At 40.1% G+C, this 16903-nt stretch overlaps 1 protein-coding gene across 1 annotated transcript; it reads right to left on the reverse strand.

The window, feature by feature from the left end:
• Positions 1-2245: 2245 nt before the first annotated feature.
• Positions 2246-4563, reverse strand: LOC128437527 (uncharacterized). Its single transcript, XM_053419727.1, has 4 exons — positions 4384-4563; positions 3569-3925; positions 3213-3432; positions 2246-2264 (listed from the first exon to the last, which is right to left on the reverse strand). Exons 1-4 carry the CDS (start codon positions 4436-4438, stop codon positions 2246-2248), a joined length of 651 nt encoding a protein of 216 aa, XP_053275702.1. The 5' UTR covers positions 4439-4563.
• Between the last annotated feature and the right edge of the window lie 12340 nt (positions 4564-16903).

The raw sequence follows: 16903 nt of genomic DNA on the forward strand, positions 1-16903 counted from the left end.
TTGATTATTTTTAAGAAATAATTGTTATTTTAATAATCATATTTCATGATTATTAATAATTAGCCAACGTCAATTCTACTCCTACTATTGCACAACACATACATACATAATAACTCATTATCCATGTAAAAAACACATTAAAATCATATATAAGACACAAGATGAGTCACGTGGTGTTACCACAGCCTCAAGGGCTCATCACCAAGACCTCCAACATAGTTCAGAGGGCGCTTGCACTCAGATATTTGGTTCCTTGTACAGATTTCCTGTATTTAATAACTACACATTATGGTTTCAGTAAAACTAGATTGTACAGATGTTCTCTGAAGTCGTCCATCTTGGTTCTGTTTGTCCCAGTGGCTCTGACCTGATGCTTCACACCAGGTCTTCCTGCTCCTCTGTGTCTTCTGTCTGTGCTGCAGCAGCATCGTTCTCATACTCAGGACAGTTGTGTGACTGATGGGGGAGAGATGAGAAAATACTAATCCTCACTGGACTTTATTCATGAAACCTGCAAATAATCACAGTTCATTCAAAACAGTTTGAACGTAGTTGCGCCCCCTGTCCATTCGTTTGTTTGTCAATGGAAAGAACCTTTTACATTTTGGGGCAGATTCAGACAAAGTAGCTGATCCAAGAAATGTTTGATCTCTTTCTCTAACATGATGAGATGAAAACAGTGATATGGAGTCATTCTTTTGGCCTCACTGTCTCTCACCTCTATCATCTCCACAGCTTCATTCACTTGTGATTTCAACCTCTGAGTTTTCTTCATCCTGGATCGAAAACAACAACAAACACAACATTTGACAAAATGAACTTCATAACACTGAAACTAGTGTTTGAAGACATTTGAAGAAGACAGTAAAAGAGCAGAGGGTGAACTGATGGATTTGTTGTACCTCGTCCACAGAGTCCAGACAAGCACTGGAACCAGCACAACCACCAGAGTCAGCCTGATGATATTCATGATTATCACTGACTTCCCTAGACAACAGACAGGAGACATTAGCAGTGTGGTTAGACTGATGACTCAGTTTGCCAGGTGATGCTGTTGGTCAGTCAGTATTGTTCATGTGCAATATGATGGACTTGATATACAGCTGTGACACATCTGGAAATCCTGAGTATTGATGGTTTAAGGTTCTGGTGCAATGAAAAGGAGGGGGGGGGGGGGGGGGGTGTAGGCTGTAAAAGTCAGAGTGCTAAAATCACCTGCTCCAACAGTCAGATGTAAGGTGGTGTTACTACGTCCGTGTGTGTTCTGGGCCTCACACTGATACTCTCCACCATGTTCAGCTGTGATATTAGTGATGGTGAAGATTTGTCCTGATGCTGTTGGTGAGTCCTCGTCCTCCTTGTACCAGGTGTAGTTAGCTGCTGGGTTAGCATCACTGCTGCAGGTCAGAGTCACTGAGCTGCCCTCCATGATCTCACCAGAGGGACTCACTGACACAGAGGGAGGCTTTGGAGCGTCTGAAGGATAGTTTATATAAACACATAGGATGAGAATACAATCAAAACACTGTCTGTATTATTTGTTAGAAGTTTGAATTTAAATTATTTCCACATTATTGTAGCTTCATGAGGAGGAGTAAACTCACACACTGTAGGAGAAGGGAAACGCTCCTGTCCTTCTATAGCACAGTGATAGCTGTCTTCAGCATCAAAGTGTTGGAGGTGAAAGTATTTTTTTCGTCCAACAGGTTTATTGTTATTGTACCAAACGTAGGAAAGATGATCAGGGAGCTGACACCTGCTGTGACAGGTCAGCTCTGTCCAGGTAGAAGATGGATTGGCTGTTGATCTCCTCACATGTACCTGGAGTTGAGGGTCTGTGAACAAACATGTGATTTTATTTAAACATACACACTAACATTTCAAACTGACTCTAATGTAAATGTTACCTGTGACAGACAGAGTGACTCCAGGAAAACCAGTTAAACTCCCAGTAGGTTGGTTTGTTGTGAACCTGAACTTGTACACAGCTGAGTCGCTCACTCTCAGGTTAGAGATTCTCAGACTGCACTTGTTGTTTCCACAGAGGTTCTCCACACGACCTGAATACTCCGGATCAGTCCTTAGATCAACGTGAATCCCATTACTCTCTTTAATGAACCAGAAAGTTTCCTGAACTGTAGTATCATGGTTATTAACTGTGGATGGGTATGTGTAGGTACAGTTAATGTCCACTGTTGATCCTCTGACGGCACAGATCTCAGTAGAAGTGTAACTCACACCCCAGTCAATCTGACTCCATACCACTGTAACACAGAGCACATCAGAGAATCAGAAGATAAACTTATACATTTATAAAACTAACTCCATGTATTTTCTCTGTTGAATCACCAGTCAGCAAGTTTTCATTTAAAGATGATGACGATACCAAGATGAGGAAACTTTCAGTTCACATAAAACACAGTGAAGTTCCCTTTAGACTTCAGTCTGAGTGAGAAACACACTGTTGGAGGTGAGGAACATGAGGGACCTTGTATAAGTTGCTCTTATAATGGAGCAAACTGGTCAATATGGAGGAAATGATCTGTGTATTTTATGCAGAGTCGATCAAAGATGGACGACACGTCTCCACTTCCTCCCACTCTCCAGAAATGAAGCCAAAATATCCTGGATACCAACGCTGCCATCTTTCACATTTGGAACCACAGTCTGCAAAGTAGTGATCCGGAGATGGAGCCACAGTATCAAGGTCCCGCCCATACATGAGCTCCACCAATCCTGAGTCAGCCTCAGCTGTCAATCATGAAGGTTAATCTAATTTTAATTTCATCAAATAACTAATTAAAACCAAACTTATGAGAAACATGAACAATAGAGTGTGATAAGAACGACCTAAAATGAAAGAAACCATCTGTAGAAAATGTATTTTACTTTTTAGATTGGTCCATGTCCTTTCCACTAACATGGAGGAGACAGGATGTATGTTCTATACTGCAGCCAGCCACCAGGGGGCGATCACAATGCTTTGGCTTCACTTCTGGAGAGCAGTCATGTCTTTAATCTTTATTTACACAAGCAGAATACTAGTACTATTACTACACTAGTTTGTCAGTACTGACAGTAGTATCCCAAGAGATCAATGTGCCCATGCAGAAAAAAGTATTTAAAGACACATGAAGTTATGGTACAATGTATTATCTCAAATACTCCAGCAGATGGTGGTGTTAGTGAAATACTGTAGATTAAACTCACACATTGAAGGAGAGTGGAAATCCTCGAGTCCTTTAACAGCACAGGAAACTCTGTCTGTACGAAGAAAATAACGTGAATAAGATGCTCCTTCCTCCATCTTCTGTTGATTCTCGTACCAGACGTAGTTCAGATGATCAGGAAGACGACAACTGCTCTGACACCTGAGCTCTGCCCAGTAATAAGAGTTAGACTTCACTGATCTGCTCACCTGCACATGCAAATCTGTGTGTGAGAATAAGGAATTCATTTTAGTTCAAACTGAGAACACACACATGAATATAAAAGTGCACAGACACACTCAAGTGAACCAAACAAGATGTAGGAAATAAATGAATGAATGTTCAGATGTAAATGTTACCTGTGACAGACAGAGTGACACCAGCTGAACCAGTTAAACTCCCAGTAGGTTGGTTTGTTGTGAACCTGAACTTGTACACAGCTGAGTCGCTCTCTCTCAGGTTAGAGATTCTCAGAGTGCACTTGTTGTTTCCACAGAGATTCTCCACACGACCTGCATACTCTGGATCAGTCCTTAGATCAACGTGAATCCCATTACTCTCTTTAATGAACCAGAAAGTTTCCTGAACTGTAGTATCATGGTTATTAAATGTGGATGGGTATGTGTAGGTACAGGTAATGTCCACTGTTGATCCTCTGACGGCACAGATCTCAGTAGAAGTGTAACTCACATCCCAGCCATTCTCACACTGTACCACTGTAACACAGAGAATCAGATTCATAACCACACCAGAGAACACTTAGTTTACTTTTTACTTTCTGTAGAAAAGAAACACATTTCCATGAGCAGCATTCCATAGCATTTCAACTAATGACTCCACACACTGATGACAAGTCCTCATCGAGAGGAGAGGAACTCAGTCATGATTATAACAATAATAATAATAATAATAATAATAATAATAATAATAATAACATGTTTCAGACTCTGTTATATTATGAGCTCTTGACGATAGAAACTTCTAAACAAAGATACACAATTAAACTGATGATTATTCATTCCTATATTTTCTTTCTGCATCACTTTACAGGTGGTGATCTGAAAATGAATGAATGGTTCATTTATATTTTTACTTTCTTTGTCAAACTCACTTCAGGTGAATCAGAAGTCTGAGTGTAAAATAGAGTGACAACATGAATGTAGAGGTACAGTACCTGTCACAGTGAGAAGAAGGACAACAAATCCACTGGCTGCTGCAGTTACACTCATAGTAGCTGCTGCTCTCGTCTGTGACTTCAAACTATAAAAACGTCCACAGATAAATAATGTGCACAAGATGAAACTCAGTCACATCACAGACACGTCTACCTACAACACAGAAGAGGCTGAGAATAAAGACAGATTCTGTAAGAGAAAGATAAATTTAAACTGTTAAACACATCTTACTTCCTTCCTCTTAATACGGACCTGCATGCTGAGTCCGACGGTGCTAAATTAAACTGTGGTTTGTTCAAGTGTGAGAAACAACTTCAGTCGATGTTCATATCAAACCAGTATCATCCACATCACAACATCTCACTGACACAAGAAATGCAAATTTTAGGAGACTTGAGAGAAACTAGTGTGTTTTTAATCTCATCAGTTCAGTGTCTCATTAAGATGCAATAATGATTGACATGAAGAAGACAAATTAAAGAAAGATTTAAAATTGACCTGGAAAATAAACTGCTGTTAATTCTGTTGGAGCCATTTTATTTTAGAACAAGTTAGACTATAGCTGACCAGCTGAGACTAAAACCAGCCAGTGAATTGTTTTTTCATCTGTCTGCATCCTGTCGGCCATTTTGCTTCTCAAGCTACAAGCTCACTACCTGCTTTGCTCAGATTCTGTTATATCGTGTGGAAGTGTGAGGTCACCCTGCTGACCTGCTGGAAGGTACAGGGACTCTTACTATTCAACACTCAGGTTTTTGGTGAGAGACGAATTCTCCGGTGCCAGAGAGGACATCCACCGAAGAATCAAGACTCCAGTTCACTGGATGGTGAGCCAACATACAGATCTTTGAGAGAGATTCAGACTTCCATGTTCCTCTGCACTCCACGGTGTGGTAGGACAGACACTGTACAAAGACAGATTGGGCCCAAATATCAATCCACCAGTTTGACATTTAAGACTGGACTCACAGACTTTGAAGGGACTTTTAAGTGCAATTTGTTTTACTTTCATTTATTTGTCCTATTATTTTGGGTAAATTTATGCTGTATTGTAACTGTCAAACCAACTTGAACTGCAGGTTATGTGTTCTAATACAAGTTCATTCAAGGTAATCCAGGTGTTGATTCTTGTTACTGATATTCAAGACCAGGGCTCCTGTTTACCTAGTATCTCTCATCCTGCTCCATATTTACACTCTTTCTAGTCTAACCAAGGGTCACAAGCATTCATCCACCTCGTCTCTGCAGTGGGACCCGCAAGCAGCTCAACTCACGGGAAGAAGACAATAAATATGTAAGTGATGGAAGTCTCGTTAGGCGTCTGACTGGCTTTATTATGAAAAGGACAAACGAAAGACAGAACAAATACTGGAAGTGAGATTAAAATATAGGAAGAGTTTCAAAACAATAGCAAATAGGAACAAATGAGCTTCATATTTAATGTAAAAATAAAAATATATGAACAGAATAAAAAAAACTTTAAATGATCCCTGAAAGAAAATCTTCCCTGTTGCAAAACTGTACATAACAAAGTTAGAAAAGAGGAAGTTGTGAGTGAACAACAAATGAAATGAACTAGACTTAAAATTTGAATATTGTTCATATGTAAATTTGAAAATAGAAAAAGTATAATTAAAATCAGTCTCTTAAAGGTGCAGCAAAAAAACTTATTATGTTACTAAAATTACCAATACTATTATAATAATGAATCAATACTCCTAAAGAAGAACAAGTAATAATATATTATCTTTTTTGTGTAACTTATAAATCTGGATCACAGCAGTACAACATTATTCTGTTTGTAACAACATTCGAGCTTCACACCCTGAGAGAGACGTCAGAGGAAAATGGCCGCTGTGTGAACATGGTGGATTAAAACACACCTAACTCCTTCTTCTTCACGTGTTTAACACGTGATGTGAGAAATACCACAAAACACTAAAGTGAAATCAATGGGCCTGATGCAAACTTTGAACAGACACCAGAGGCAACACAGCTCATCTGGTGTCAGCAGTTCACTTTGTGTTAACGTCACATTCAAGGCGTTCATCACGTAAGTAGCAGCTCACATCCACATGAGACGTGCTCCCTCCAGTCCTCAGAAGACATGAGTTCAACTCCTGATCGGCTGATGATGGAAACGATGGAAACAATAGTGTAGAAACAGAAAGAAGAGAAAGGGACAGAATCCTCTCTGTGGTTTTATCAGTAAAACTCTTTACTACCATCTAGTGGCAGCAGTGTCACACTACAACTAACTAATAATGCTTGTTTTGATAATTTTATGAATAGAAAAGTTATTTACAAGTTTACAGTTTTTCGACCGTCTGACACACACTGCAGATATTTTCATGTTTGAAGCTGCAAGTTATAAAACGTTTGATATTTTTCATTCAGGCTAAATGTGGCGTTTTTAACAACTTCTACAAGTTGCTGATATATTTCAGATAATAGTAGAGTCACTGAAGTCGTTTGGATTCATCCTCGAGGCAATTTATCCATTAGCTGTCAAGACAAGTCACTTAAAACTGAACTTTCACTTCAACAATGATGCTCGAGTCTGACTGTCACCACAGAAGGATTCATCCTGTGGGGACCATGAACAGTTTTATGAAATTCTATTCAAATCCATCCAGCAGCTGTTGAGATATTTCCATCGGGACTAAGGTGATTTCCAGACGTTGGTCTAAACAGCAGGAGGTGTTTTGACTGTGCTGTACAATGCAGCTGGATCTTCTCCAGTGTCCTGACCTCTGGTTCTGAAAGGAGATAAAACTAATGAATGATCAGGAGGTCATGGAGACGTAGCATTAAAGGAGACATATTGAGTTTCAAAGTTCTGCGAAGAGACAGGAGCTAAAACCAAATGTTTTAGACAGAGGCTGAAAAGAGGAGCTGCAGCAATAGACAGTCTGAGGAAAGTGATGTTTTCTGAACGTTAAACATTTTAAAGTCACAACATTAATTAAAACAATTAAACTGAATATGAGCAGAATATGTCTCCTTTACCAAATACACATTTTTAAATAATACAAGAATATGAAAGTGTAAAAACAAATGACTTCTATAGGATATACACTACCGTTCAAAGGTTTGGGGTCACTTAGAAATGTCCTTATTTTTCAAAGGAAAGCATTGTTTTTTTCAATGAAGAAATCATTAAATTAATCAGAAATACACTCTATACATTGTCAATGTGGTAAATGACTATTCTAGGTGGAAACATCTGTTTTTTTATTGAAATATCTACATAGTGTTATGTCCAGTCCCGATTATTAAGTTAAGTTGGCTTGATATTTATAACTTATTCTTCTGTTCTGTGTTGTTATTGTTTACTCACCTCTCCTCTCGTTTCAGACTCCTCACTCCCTCCCTCGTGTGTGTGTTCCACCTTGGTGGTTGTCAGCTCCTCCCCGATTGTTTGCACCTGGTCCTCATCACCCGGTGTATTTAGTCTGTGTGTTCCTGTGTTGCGTTGCCAGTTCGTCTTTGTTTCTCCATGTTCTTAGCGTTCCAGCATTTACTTCTGATAGCGCTCCTGTTACCGATCACTGCCTGCTTAACGAGTTACGTCTCTGCCTTTTCCCTGCCGGATACTCTGCACTTTGATCGACTGCCTGCCCGTGTACCGACCTTGGACCAAAACTATTACGAACTCTGCCACTGCCTGCCTCCTGTTGGATTCATGTACTCGTGTTTGGACTGCCTTAACGTGTACCGTTATTTAACAGTAAAGTTGGTTAACTGCACCTTCTTGTGTCTCCGAGTCGTGCTATTGGATCCGCACACCAGACTGCATTCCTTACACATAGGTGTATAGAGGCCCATTTCCAGCACCTATCACTCCAGTGTTCTAATGGTACATTGTGTTCGCTAATCGCCTTCGAAGACTAATGGATGATTAGAAAACCTTTGAGAATTGTGCAATAATGTTAGCACAGTTGAAAACTGTTTAGCTGGTGAGAGAAGCGATAAAGCTGGGCTTCCTTTGAGCTAGTTGAGTATCTGGAGCATCACATTTGTGGGTTCCATTATAATCTCAAAATGGCCAGAAAAAGAGAACTTTCATGTGAAACTCCCCAGTCTATTCTTGGTCTTAGAAATGAAAGCTATTCAATGCGAGAAATTGCGAAGAAACTGAAAATTTCCTACAACGGTGTGAACTACTCCCTTCAGAGAACAGCACTAACTGACTCTAAACAGAGTAGAAAGAGAAGTGGGAGGCCCCGGTGCACAACTCAGCAAGAAGACAAGAACATTAGAGTCTCTAGTTTAAGAAATAGACGCCTCACAGGTCCTCAACTGGCAGCTTCTTTAAATGGTACCTGCAAAACCCGTGAACGTCTACAGCGAAGAGATGACTCCGGGATGCTGGCCTTCTAGGCAGAGTGGCAAAGATTTGTACAAGGTAAAAGGGATTTTAAATAAGGAAAGGTATCACTCCATTTTGCAACGCCATGCCATACCCTGTGGACAGCACTTGATTGGAGCCAATCTCCTCCAACAACAGGACAATGACCCAACGCACACCTCCAAATTATGCAATAACTATTTAGGGAAGAAGCAGGCAGCTGGTAGCGCAGTCACCAGATCTCAACCCCTTTGAGCTGTTGTGGGAGCAGCTTGACTGTATGGTAGGCAAGAAGTGCCCATCAAGCAAATCCAACTTGTGGGAGGTGCTTCATGAAGCGTGGGCTGACATTTCTACAGATTTCCTCAACAAATTAACAGCTAGAATGCCAAAGGTCTGCAATGCTGTAATTGCTGCAAATGGAGCATTCTTTGACAAAAGCAAAGTTTAAAGAACAAAATTTATATTTAAAATAAAAATCCTTATTTCTAACCTTGTCAATGTCTTGACTATATTTTCTATTTATTTTGCAACTCATTCGATAAATAAAAGTGTAACTTTTCATGGAAAACAGGAAATTGTCTGGGTGACCCCAAACTTCTGAATGGTAGTGTGTCTCTGTTTATTGTGTTTTGTGGTGTTAGTGAGGATAATGGTCCTGAATGAAGAGCTGCTCACCTCGGGGCAGATCTGTTAAAGTTGACAGAAGCGTACAAAACCTCCTCCGCCTCCTTGTGTTCACTGGGTTCAGCTGATCTGACGCTGGAGTAGACGGGATCCGTCTCACTCTTCATGAAGTGGACACTGGCATATGGACGGTCACAGTTTTCCTCAGACTGATTGGGTAGACGCTGCAAACACAAACTTGCTTTTTAATCATGAACATGTGGCAGAATGGACAACGTTAGTGTCCAACTATAGCAGCTATTGATTTATTTAAAGCGCCTCCTTCTACATCAGATGTGTTTCAAGGACAGGAAACATGTTCTACTAAAAACCAAAAGGAGGGAAGGTCTTCAGTTTGAATTCCAAACACTAACACTACAAACTTCTCACTTAGTGTGTCTATGAGCCACTTGTGTTTGTGCTTTCACATCGGTTGTGTCCCGATAATACTACATCTGGGAGCTGGATGTTCAAGTACTGCAGCAAAGTTTGGACAAAACGAGTTGTGTAACATTTAATTAGAGGTCGAGCTATCTGTCAGCACTTAAAAAAAAGAAAAGTCAGGCTCACAGAAACTTGAAGGAGCGAGAAGGAAGGGGGATAGGCCACACCCCCTTAACTCCCTTCTTTCTCTCAGTCTTATTCCGACCAGCAACGAGTACACAAGTCTCCGTCTTGCCGATGCACTGCACTCTACTCACCGACACTCAGCGCCACACAACGCTATCTCTCCAGCTCGTAACACAATTACCTAAAATTCACGTCAAAGTTCAACATACTCACTAAATACAGATATGAAAGAACACAACTGCTCTGTGGATCAACTTTTAATTATAGAGCTGCATCCACATGCAGCCAACACTGACTTTATTTGTCCCAACGACACAGACTATGAACAACAGACTCACACACACTGAGTCTAAGAGTCTAACAACGCACAATCAACGTGTTACACAGCCACACCCAATGGTGATCTGCTCCACATTACAGTGCTCCACACTAAAGATATCTGAACCAATCAATACAATCTTTCAAAAACTTCCACAAGTTATAAAGCAGCACAAGTTACAAATCAACAAACTTAGAGCAGCATCAAGTGTCACAGCACAGATAATTATAACTAGTTTTTAATCTTCACATGACAGAGAAAAGGCTTTGATGTGAGAAAAAGTGGCGTTTGAAAGGATTGAAGCTGAACTGTGTGTCTCACCTGCTCACTGTGGTCAAGTCTGTCCCCAGGATCAGCAGATTGATGAGAGTTTCTCTTTTTTCTGATCAATTGAACCAAATAACAAACAATATACATAATAATTGAGTTGATTTAATTTAACAGGACAGATTTTCAGGAACTCATAGTACAAGGCTTTGGTGGAACAGATTTGCTCACCTGATCAGTAGGAACACGGAGAGGAGAGTCACAGCGAGGAAAACTGCAGCAGCTGATCCAATGAGTGCTGATCTCCATGCTGCAGATAAAACTATGATGAAATAAACTTTCATAAAACTTGCTTCATGATTCTCAGCTGACGACCTCAATAATCAGTTTGCCAGGTGATGGTGTTGGTCAGTCAGTATTGTTCATGTGCAATATGATGGACTTGATATACAGCTGTGACACATCTGGAAATCCTCATTATTGATGGTTTAAGGTTCTCGTGCAATGAAAATGGTGGGGATGGGGGGGGGGGGTGTAGGCTGTAAAAGTCAGAGTGCTACAATCACCTGCTCCAAGAGTCAGATGTAAGGTGGTGTTACTACGTCCTAGTGTGTTCTGGGCCTCACACTGATAATTTCCACCATGTTCAGCTGTGATATTAGTGATGGTGAAGATTTGTCCTGATGCTGTTGGTGAGTCCTCGTCCTCCTTGTACCAGGTGTAGTTAGCTGCTGGGTTAGCATCACTGCTGCAGGTCAGAGTCACTGAGCTGCCCTCCATGATCTCACCAGAGGGACTCACTGACACAGAGGGAGGCTTTGGAGCGTCTGAAGGAAAGTTTATATTAACACACAGGATGAGAATACAATCAAAACACTCTCTGTATTATTTGTTAATAGTTTAAATGTAAATTATTTCCACATTATTGTATCTTCATGAGGAGGAGTAAACTCACACACTATAGGAGAAGGGAAACGTTCCTGTCCTTCTATAGCACAGTGATAGCTGTCTTCAGCATTAAAGTGATGGAGGTGAAAGTATTTTTTTCGTCCAACAGGTTTATTGTTATTGTACCAAACGTAGGAAAGATGATCAGGGAGCTGACACCTGCTGTGACAGGTCAGCTCTGTCCAGGTAGAAGATGGATTGGCTGTTGATCTCCTCACATGTACCTGGAGCTGAGGGTCTGTGAACAAACATGTGATTTTATTTAAACATACACACTAACATTTCTAACTGAGTCTAATGAAAATGTTACCTGTGACTGACAGAGTGACTCCAGTTGAACCAGTTAAACTCCCATTCGGTTGGTTTGTTATGAACCTGAACTTGTACACAGCTGAGTCGCTCTCTGTCAGGTTAGAGATTCTCAGAGTGCACGTGTTGTTTCCACAGAGATTCTCCACACGACCTGAATACTCCGGATCAGTCCTTAGATCAACGTGAATCCCATTACTCTCTTTAATGAACCAGAAAGTTTCCTGAACTGTAGTATCAAGTTGATTCCAGCTAGATGGGTATGTGTAGGTACAGTTAATGTCCACTGTTGATCCTCTGAAGGCACAGATCTCAGTAGAAGTGTAACTCACACCCCAGTCGATCTGACTCCTTACCACTGTAACACAGAGAACATCAGAGAATCAGAAGATAAACTTATACATTTATAAAACTAACTCCATGTATTTTCTCTGGTGAATCACCAGTCAGCAGGTTTTCATTTTAAGATAATGACGATGCCAAGATGAGGAAACTTTCAGTTCACATAAAACACAGAGAAGTTCCCTTTAGACTTCAGAGTGACGGAGAAACACACTGTTGGAGGTGAGGAACATGAGGGACCTTGTATAAGTTGCTCTTATAATGGAGCAAACTGGTCAATATGGAGGAAATGATCTGTGTCTTTTATGCAGAGTCGATCAAAGATGGACGACACGTCTCCACTTTCTCCCACTCTCCAGAAATGAAGTCAAAATATCCTGTATACCAACGCTGCCATCTTTCACATTTGGAACCACAGTCTGCACAGTAGTTATCCGGAGATGGAGCCACAGTATCAAGGTCCCGCCTATACATGAGCTTGACCAATCCTGAGTCAGCTTCAGCTGTCAATCATGAAGTTTAATCTAATTTTCATTTCATGAAATAACAAATTAAAACCAAACTTATGAGAAACATGAACAATAAAGTGTAATAAGAACGACCTCAAATGACAGAAACCATCTTTAGAAAATGTATTTGAGACAGGAAATATGTTCTATACTGCAGCCAGCCACCAGGGGGCGATCACAATGCCTTGGCTTCACTTCTGGGGAACAGTCATGTCTTCAATCTTTATTTACAGAAGCAGAATAATAGTACTAGTACTACACTAGTTTGTCAGTACTGACAGTAGTATCCAAAGAGTTCAATGTGCGCATGCAGAAGAACGTATTTAAAGATACATGAAGTTATGGTACAATGCATTTTCTCAAATACTCCAGCAGATGATGCTGTTAGTGAAATGCTGTAGATTAAACTCACACATTGACGGAGAGCGGAAATCCTCGAGTCCTTTAACAGCACAGGAAACACTGTCTGTAGAATAGAAAGTATCTAAATAAGATTCTACTCTCTGTATACTGAAAATGACCTGAATAAGATGCTCCTTCCTTCATCTTCTGTTGATTCTTGTACCAGACGTAGTTCAGATGATCAGGAAGACGACAACTGCTCTGACACCTGAGTTCTGCCCAGATAGAATAGTCACCCTTCACTGATCTGCTCACCTGCACATGCAAATCTGTGTGTGAGAATAAGGAATTCATTTTAGTTCAAACTGACAACACACACATGCATATAAAAGTGCACAGACACACTCAAGTGAACCAAACAAGATGTAGGAAATAAATGAATGAATGTTCAGATGTAAATGTTACCTGTAACAGACAGATCAACGTGAATCCCATTACTCTCTTTAATGAACCAGAACGTTTCCTGAACTGTAGTATCATGGTTATTAAATGTGGATGGCCGGGTATGTGTAGGTACAGGTAATGTCCACTGTTGATCCTCTGAAGGCACAGATCTCAGTAGAAGTGTAACTCACATCCCAGCCATTCTCACACTGTACCACTGTAACACAGAGAATCAGATTCATAACCACACCAGAGAACACTTAGTTTACTTTTTACTTTCTGTAGAAAAGAAACACATTTCCATGAGCAGCATTCCATAGCATTTCAACTAATGACTCCACACACTGATGACAAGTCCTGCATCGAGAGCAGAGGAACTCAGTCATGATGATAATTATAAAAATAATAATAATAATAATAATAATATGTTTCAATCTCTGTAATATGTTGAGCTCTAGACGATAGAAACTTCTAAACAAAGATACAAAATAACACTGATGATAATTCCTTCATATATTTTCTTTCTGCATCACTTTACAGGTGGTGATGTGGAAATGAATGAATGGTTCATTTATATTTTTTACTTTCTTTCTCAAACTCACTTCAGGTGAATCAGAAGTCTGAGTGTAAAATAGAGTGACAACATGTATGTAGAGGTACAGTACCTGTCACAGTGAGAAGAAGGACAACAAATCCACTGGCTGCTGCAGTTACACTCATAGTAGCTGCTGCTCTCGTCTGTGACTTCAAACAAGAAAAACGTCCACAGATAAATAATGTGCACAAGATGAAACTCAGTCACATCACAGACACGTCTACCTACAACACAGAAGAGTCTCAGAATAAAGACAGATTCTGTAAGATAAAGATAAATTTAAACTGTTAAACACACCCAACTTACTTCCTCTTTCCACTTACATGCATGCTGAGCCTGATGGTGTTAGATTGAACTGTGGTTTGTACAAACTGTGAATTTCTTCATTTAACAGAGTGTGAGAAACGACTTCAGTGTCTGTTCCCACCGAACCAGAATCCTCCTCAACTGAAGCTGTGAGCAGCGTTGAACAGGCCTTCCTGATTTGTATACAGACATATTTTAGTTTGGTCCATGTCCCATCCACTGACATGGAAGTGGCTGGGTTTATGACAAATACTGCAGCCAGCCACCAGGGGGGGGGGAATACTTGTGTATTTACATTATCCAAAATATTGTTGTTGAAACCCCCCTCCAGAAAATGATTATTGGTCACTCCCATTGATTGATATAAAATCGTTAATTTGCTCTAGAACTAATTACAATTTATAATATCTAGAAGTAAATCTTATTGTTATTTGTAACATTTTGACAGTAACATACTTTACGGTTAGCGTTAGCCTAGCCTGAGGCTAACTCTACACGTGGTTGAGTCTGGGAAAATTTTCAATGGTGGGAGAAGAAGAACAACTTTCTTACCTTTAACTTTCGTGGCTTCTAAAGTGAGAAGTGAGAGAATTTGTAATCTGGGTTAACCAACCCATCAAGAAAGAAAACAAACCTTTACAAACACTGCACATTTCTATATGTTTTATTTCTTCTGGTTCCGTGATGTTGTGCAATAGTAGGAGTAGAATTGACGTTGGCTAATTATTAATAATCATGAAATATGATTATTAAAATAACAATTATTTCTTAAAAATAATCAAAAATGATAAAGCTATTAATTAAGAAATGTAACACATTTAATTAGAAATGATACGGTTATCCATTAATAATAGTTAAAATAATTAATGAAAACAATAAAATTATCAATTAAGAATAATACAAATCTGTAATCATTGCTTATTGTCGCGGGGCACCACCCTGGTTACAGGGACCAACGAGTCAATCTATAAATATCAGTCTCATAATGATAAATGTCAAATCAATAATCTCAATATTTAATATTAATAATTATTTAATTAACAGTGAAGGCTTCTAAGTTCGAGCACAGGCAATCATAATCCAGCTATATTCACATACACATGTACAAATAATCACAGAAATACAAATACTTTAATTACAAAAGTATTTATTAAAAAGGGGAAATAAAGTTAATGTTATTCAATGATTCATCATTTTAACAAGCTCCCATATTTCAAAGATAAACACAGCAGCAGCACAATTCAGACAATACATGTAAAACCGGCGTTCTACCTATGTATGTCTGTCTCGGTGTGTGTCTGTGTCAAAGTGTCTCTCTGTGTGTGTGTGTCTATGTGTATGCATGTGAAATAAAGTTAGTGTTATTTAATGATTCATCATTTTAACAAACTCCCATATTTCAAAGATAACAACAGCAGCCGCTTATCACAATTTAGAAAAACACATGTATTCATCTATGTGTATCTGTGTGTGTGTATCTGTCTGTGTCTATCAATGTGTCTCTGTGTCTGTGTAGGTGTGTGTGTGTGTGTGTGTGTGTGTGTGAGAGAGAGCGAGAGAGAGAGAGAAAAGAAAGGGGGCGTGGCGATGACGCAGTCACTTGGTGACGTCACATCTAAGATGGCGGCCGATCATGATTCGTGGAATCAAGGCCTAAAAAACTCTCAAAATGGCGGATTGACTACAAAACAAGATGGCGGAGCCGTTATGAATTTAGAGCCAGAATGGGAGGAGAGGGAGAGAGGAGGCGTGGCAATAATAGATTCAAAATGGTGGTTTAACTTGCGTTATTCAAAATGGAGTCTATGTTAATGACACCATGTGGCCGGAGCTCACACTGGTGGTCGTCACATGAATTACACAAAGGGATTTTCAGACAAAGAGAATTCTTTGTCTCTGCTTTGGCGTTCGGCCGCATGGCTTCCAGATGTGTCCAGCCTCTCTGAATATAGATTTAACTATGTTACATGAACTGTATTCTAAATACAGATCGGATGTGTGTATAGGTCGGTTTAGAAGGAGAGAGAAAGAGAGAGAGCATACAAGGAGAGAGCAAAGCTCTTAAAAGCACCGTCAGAGACAAGTTACATTTACTTTACCACTCAGCACCCAAGTGGCGTTGTGTGCTGAGGTTTGACCGGTAAAGTCTCTTTAAAGTTGCTCAAACGGTCACAATGAGCTGGAGACGCTGCTCACGGCGCTTAAAAACTGTGGCACAAGGCCGTAACCGGAAACCGGAAGTGGCGAATCACCGCTAAACACTAGAGACTCGGCGGTCTCATACAAAACAAATACAATCAAGTATTAAAACAATACGCTACGTATTAGATTAACATCTGCCCAGACAATAAAGCCTCTTACTGTACCACCCTCGCGGTGTGCGTGCGCGTCGGGCCAGTGAATCACGTGGTCTCTCAAGCGGTCTTCGGCCGCTGGACCGGACAAACAGCGGATTTGCTCGTGCTGCTTCGATGGGATGAACGTCGTCCTTCTTCTTCAGGGATGTGGAGCTCGTGCTCCTCAGCGGAATGAATCTCGCGCTTCTGCAGGG

Source organism: Pleuronectes platessa, chromosome 3 (assembly GCF_947347685.1).
Source record: "Pleuronectes platessa chromosome 3, fPlePla1.1, whole genome shotgun sequence".
NCBI classification, from domain to species: Eukaryota; Metazoa; Chordata; class Actinopteri; order Pleuronectiformes; family Pleuronectidae; genus Pleuronectes; species Pleuronectes platessa.

What these genes read in the sequence shown, in the direction of transcription:
- LOC128437527 (XM_053419727.1), bottom strand. Translation starts at nt 4,438, where the DNA reads ATGAGTGTAACTGCAGCAGCCAGTGGATTTGTTGTCCTTCTTCTCACT. An exon ending in CCTTCTTCTCACTGTGACAG is followed by an intron (nt 3,926 to 4,383) that starts GTACTGTACCTC and finishes TCTGTGTTACAG; the next exon opens with TGGTACAGTGTGAGAATGGC. An exon ending in TGTCACTCTGTCTGTCACAG is followed by an intron (nt 3,433 to 3,568) that starts GTAACATTTACA and finishes TCTCACACACAG; the next exon opens with ATTTGCATGTGCAGGTGAGC.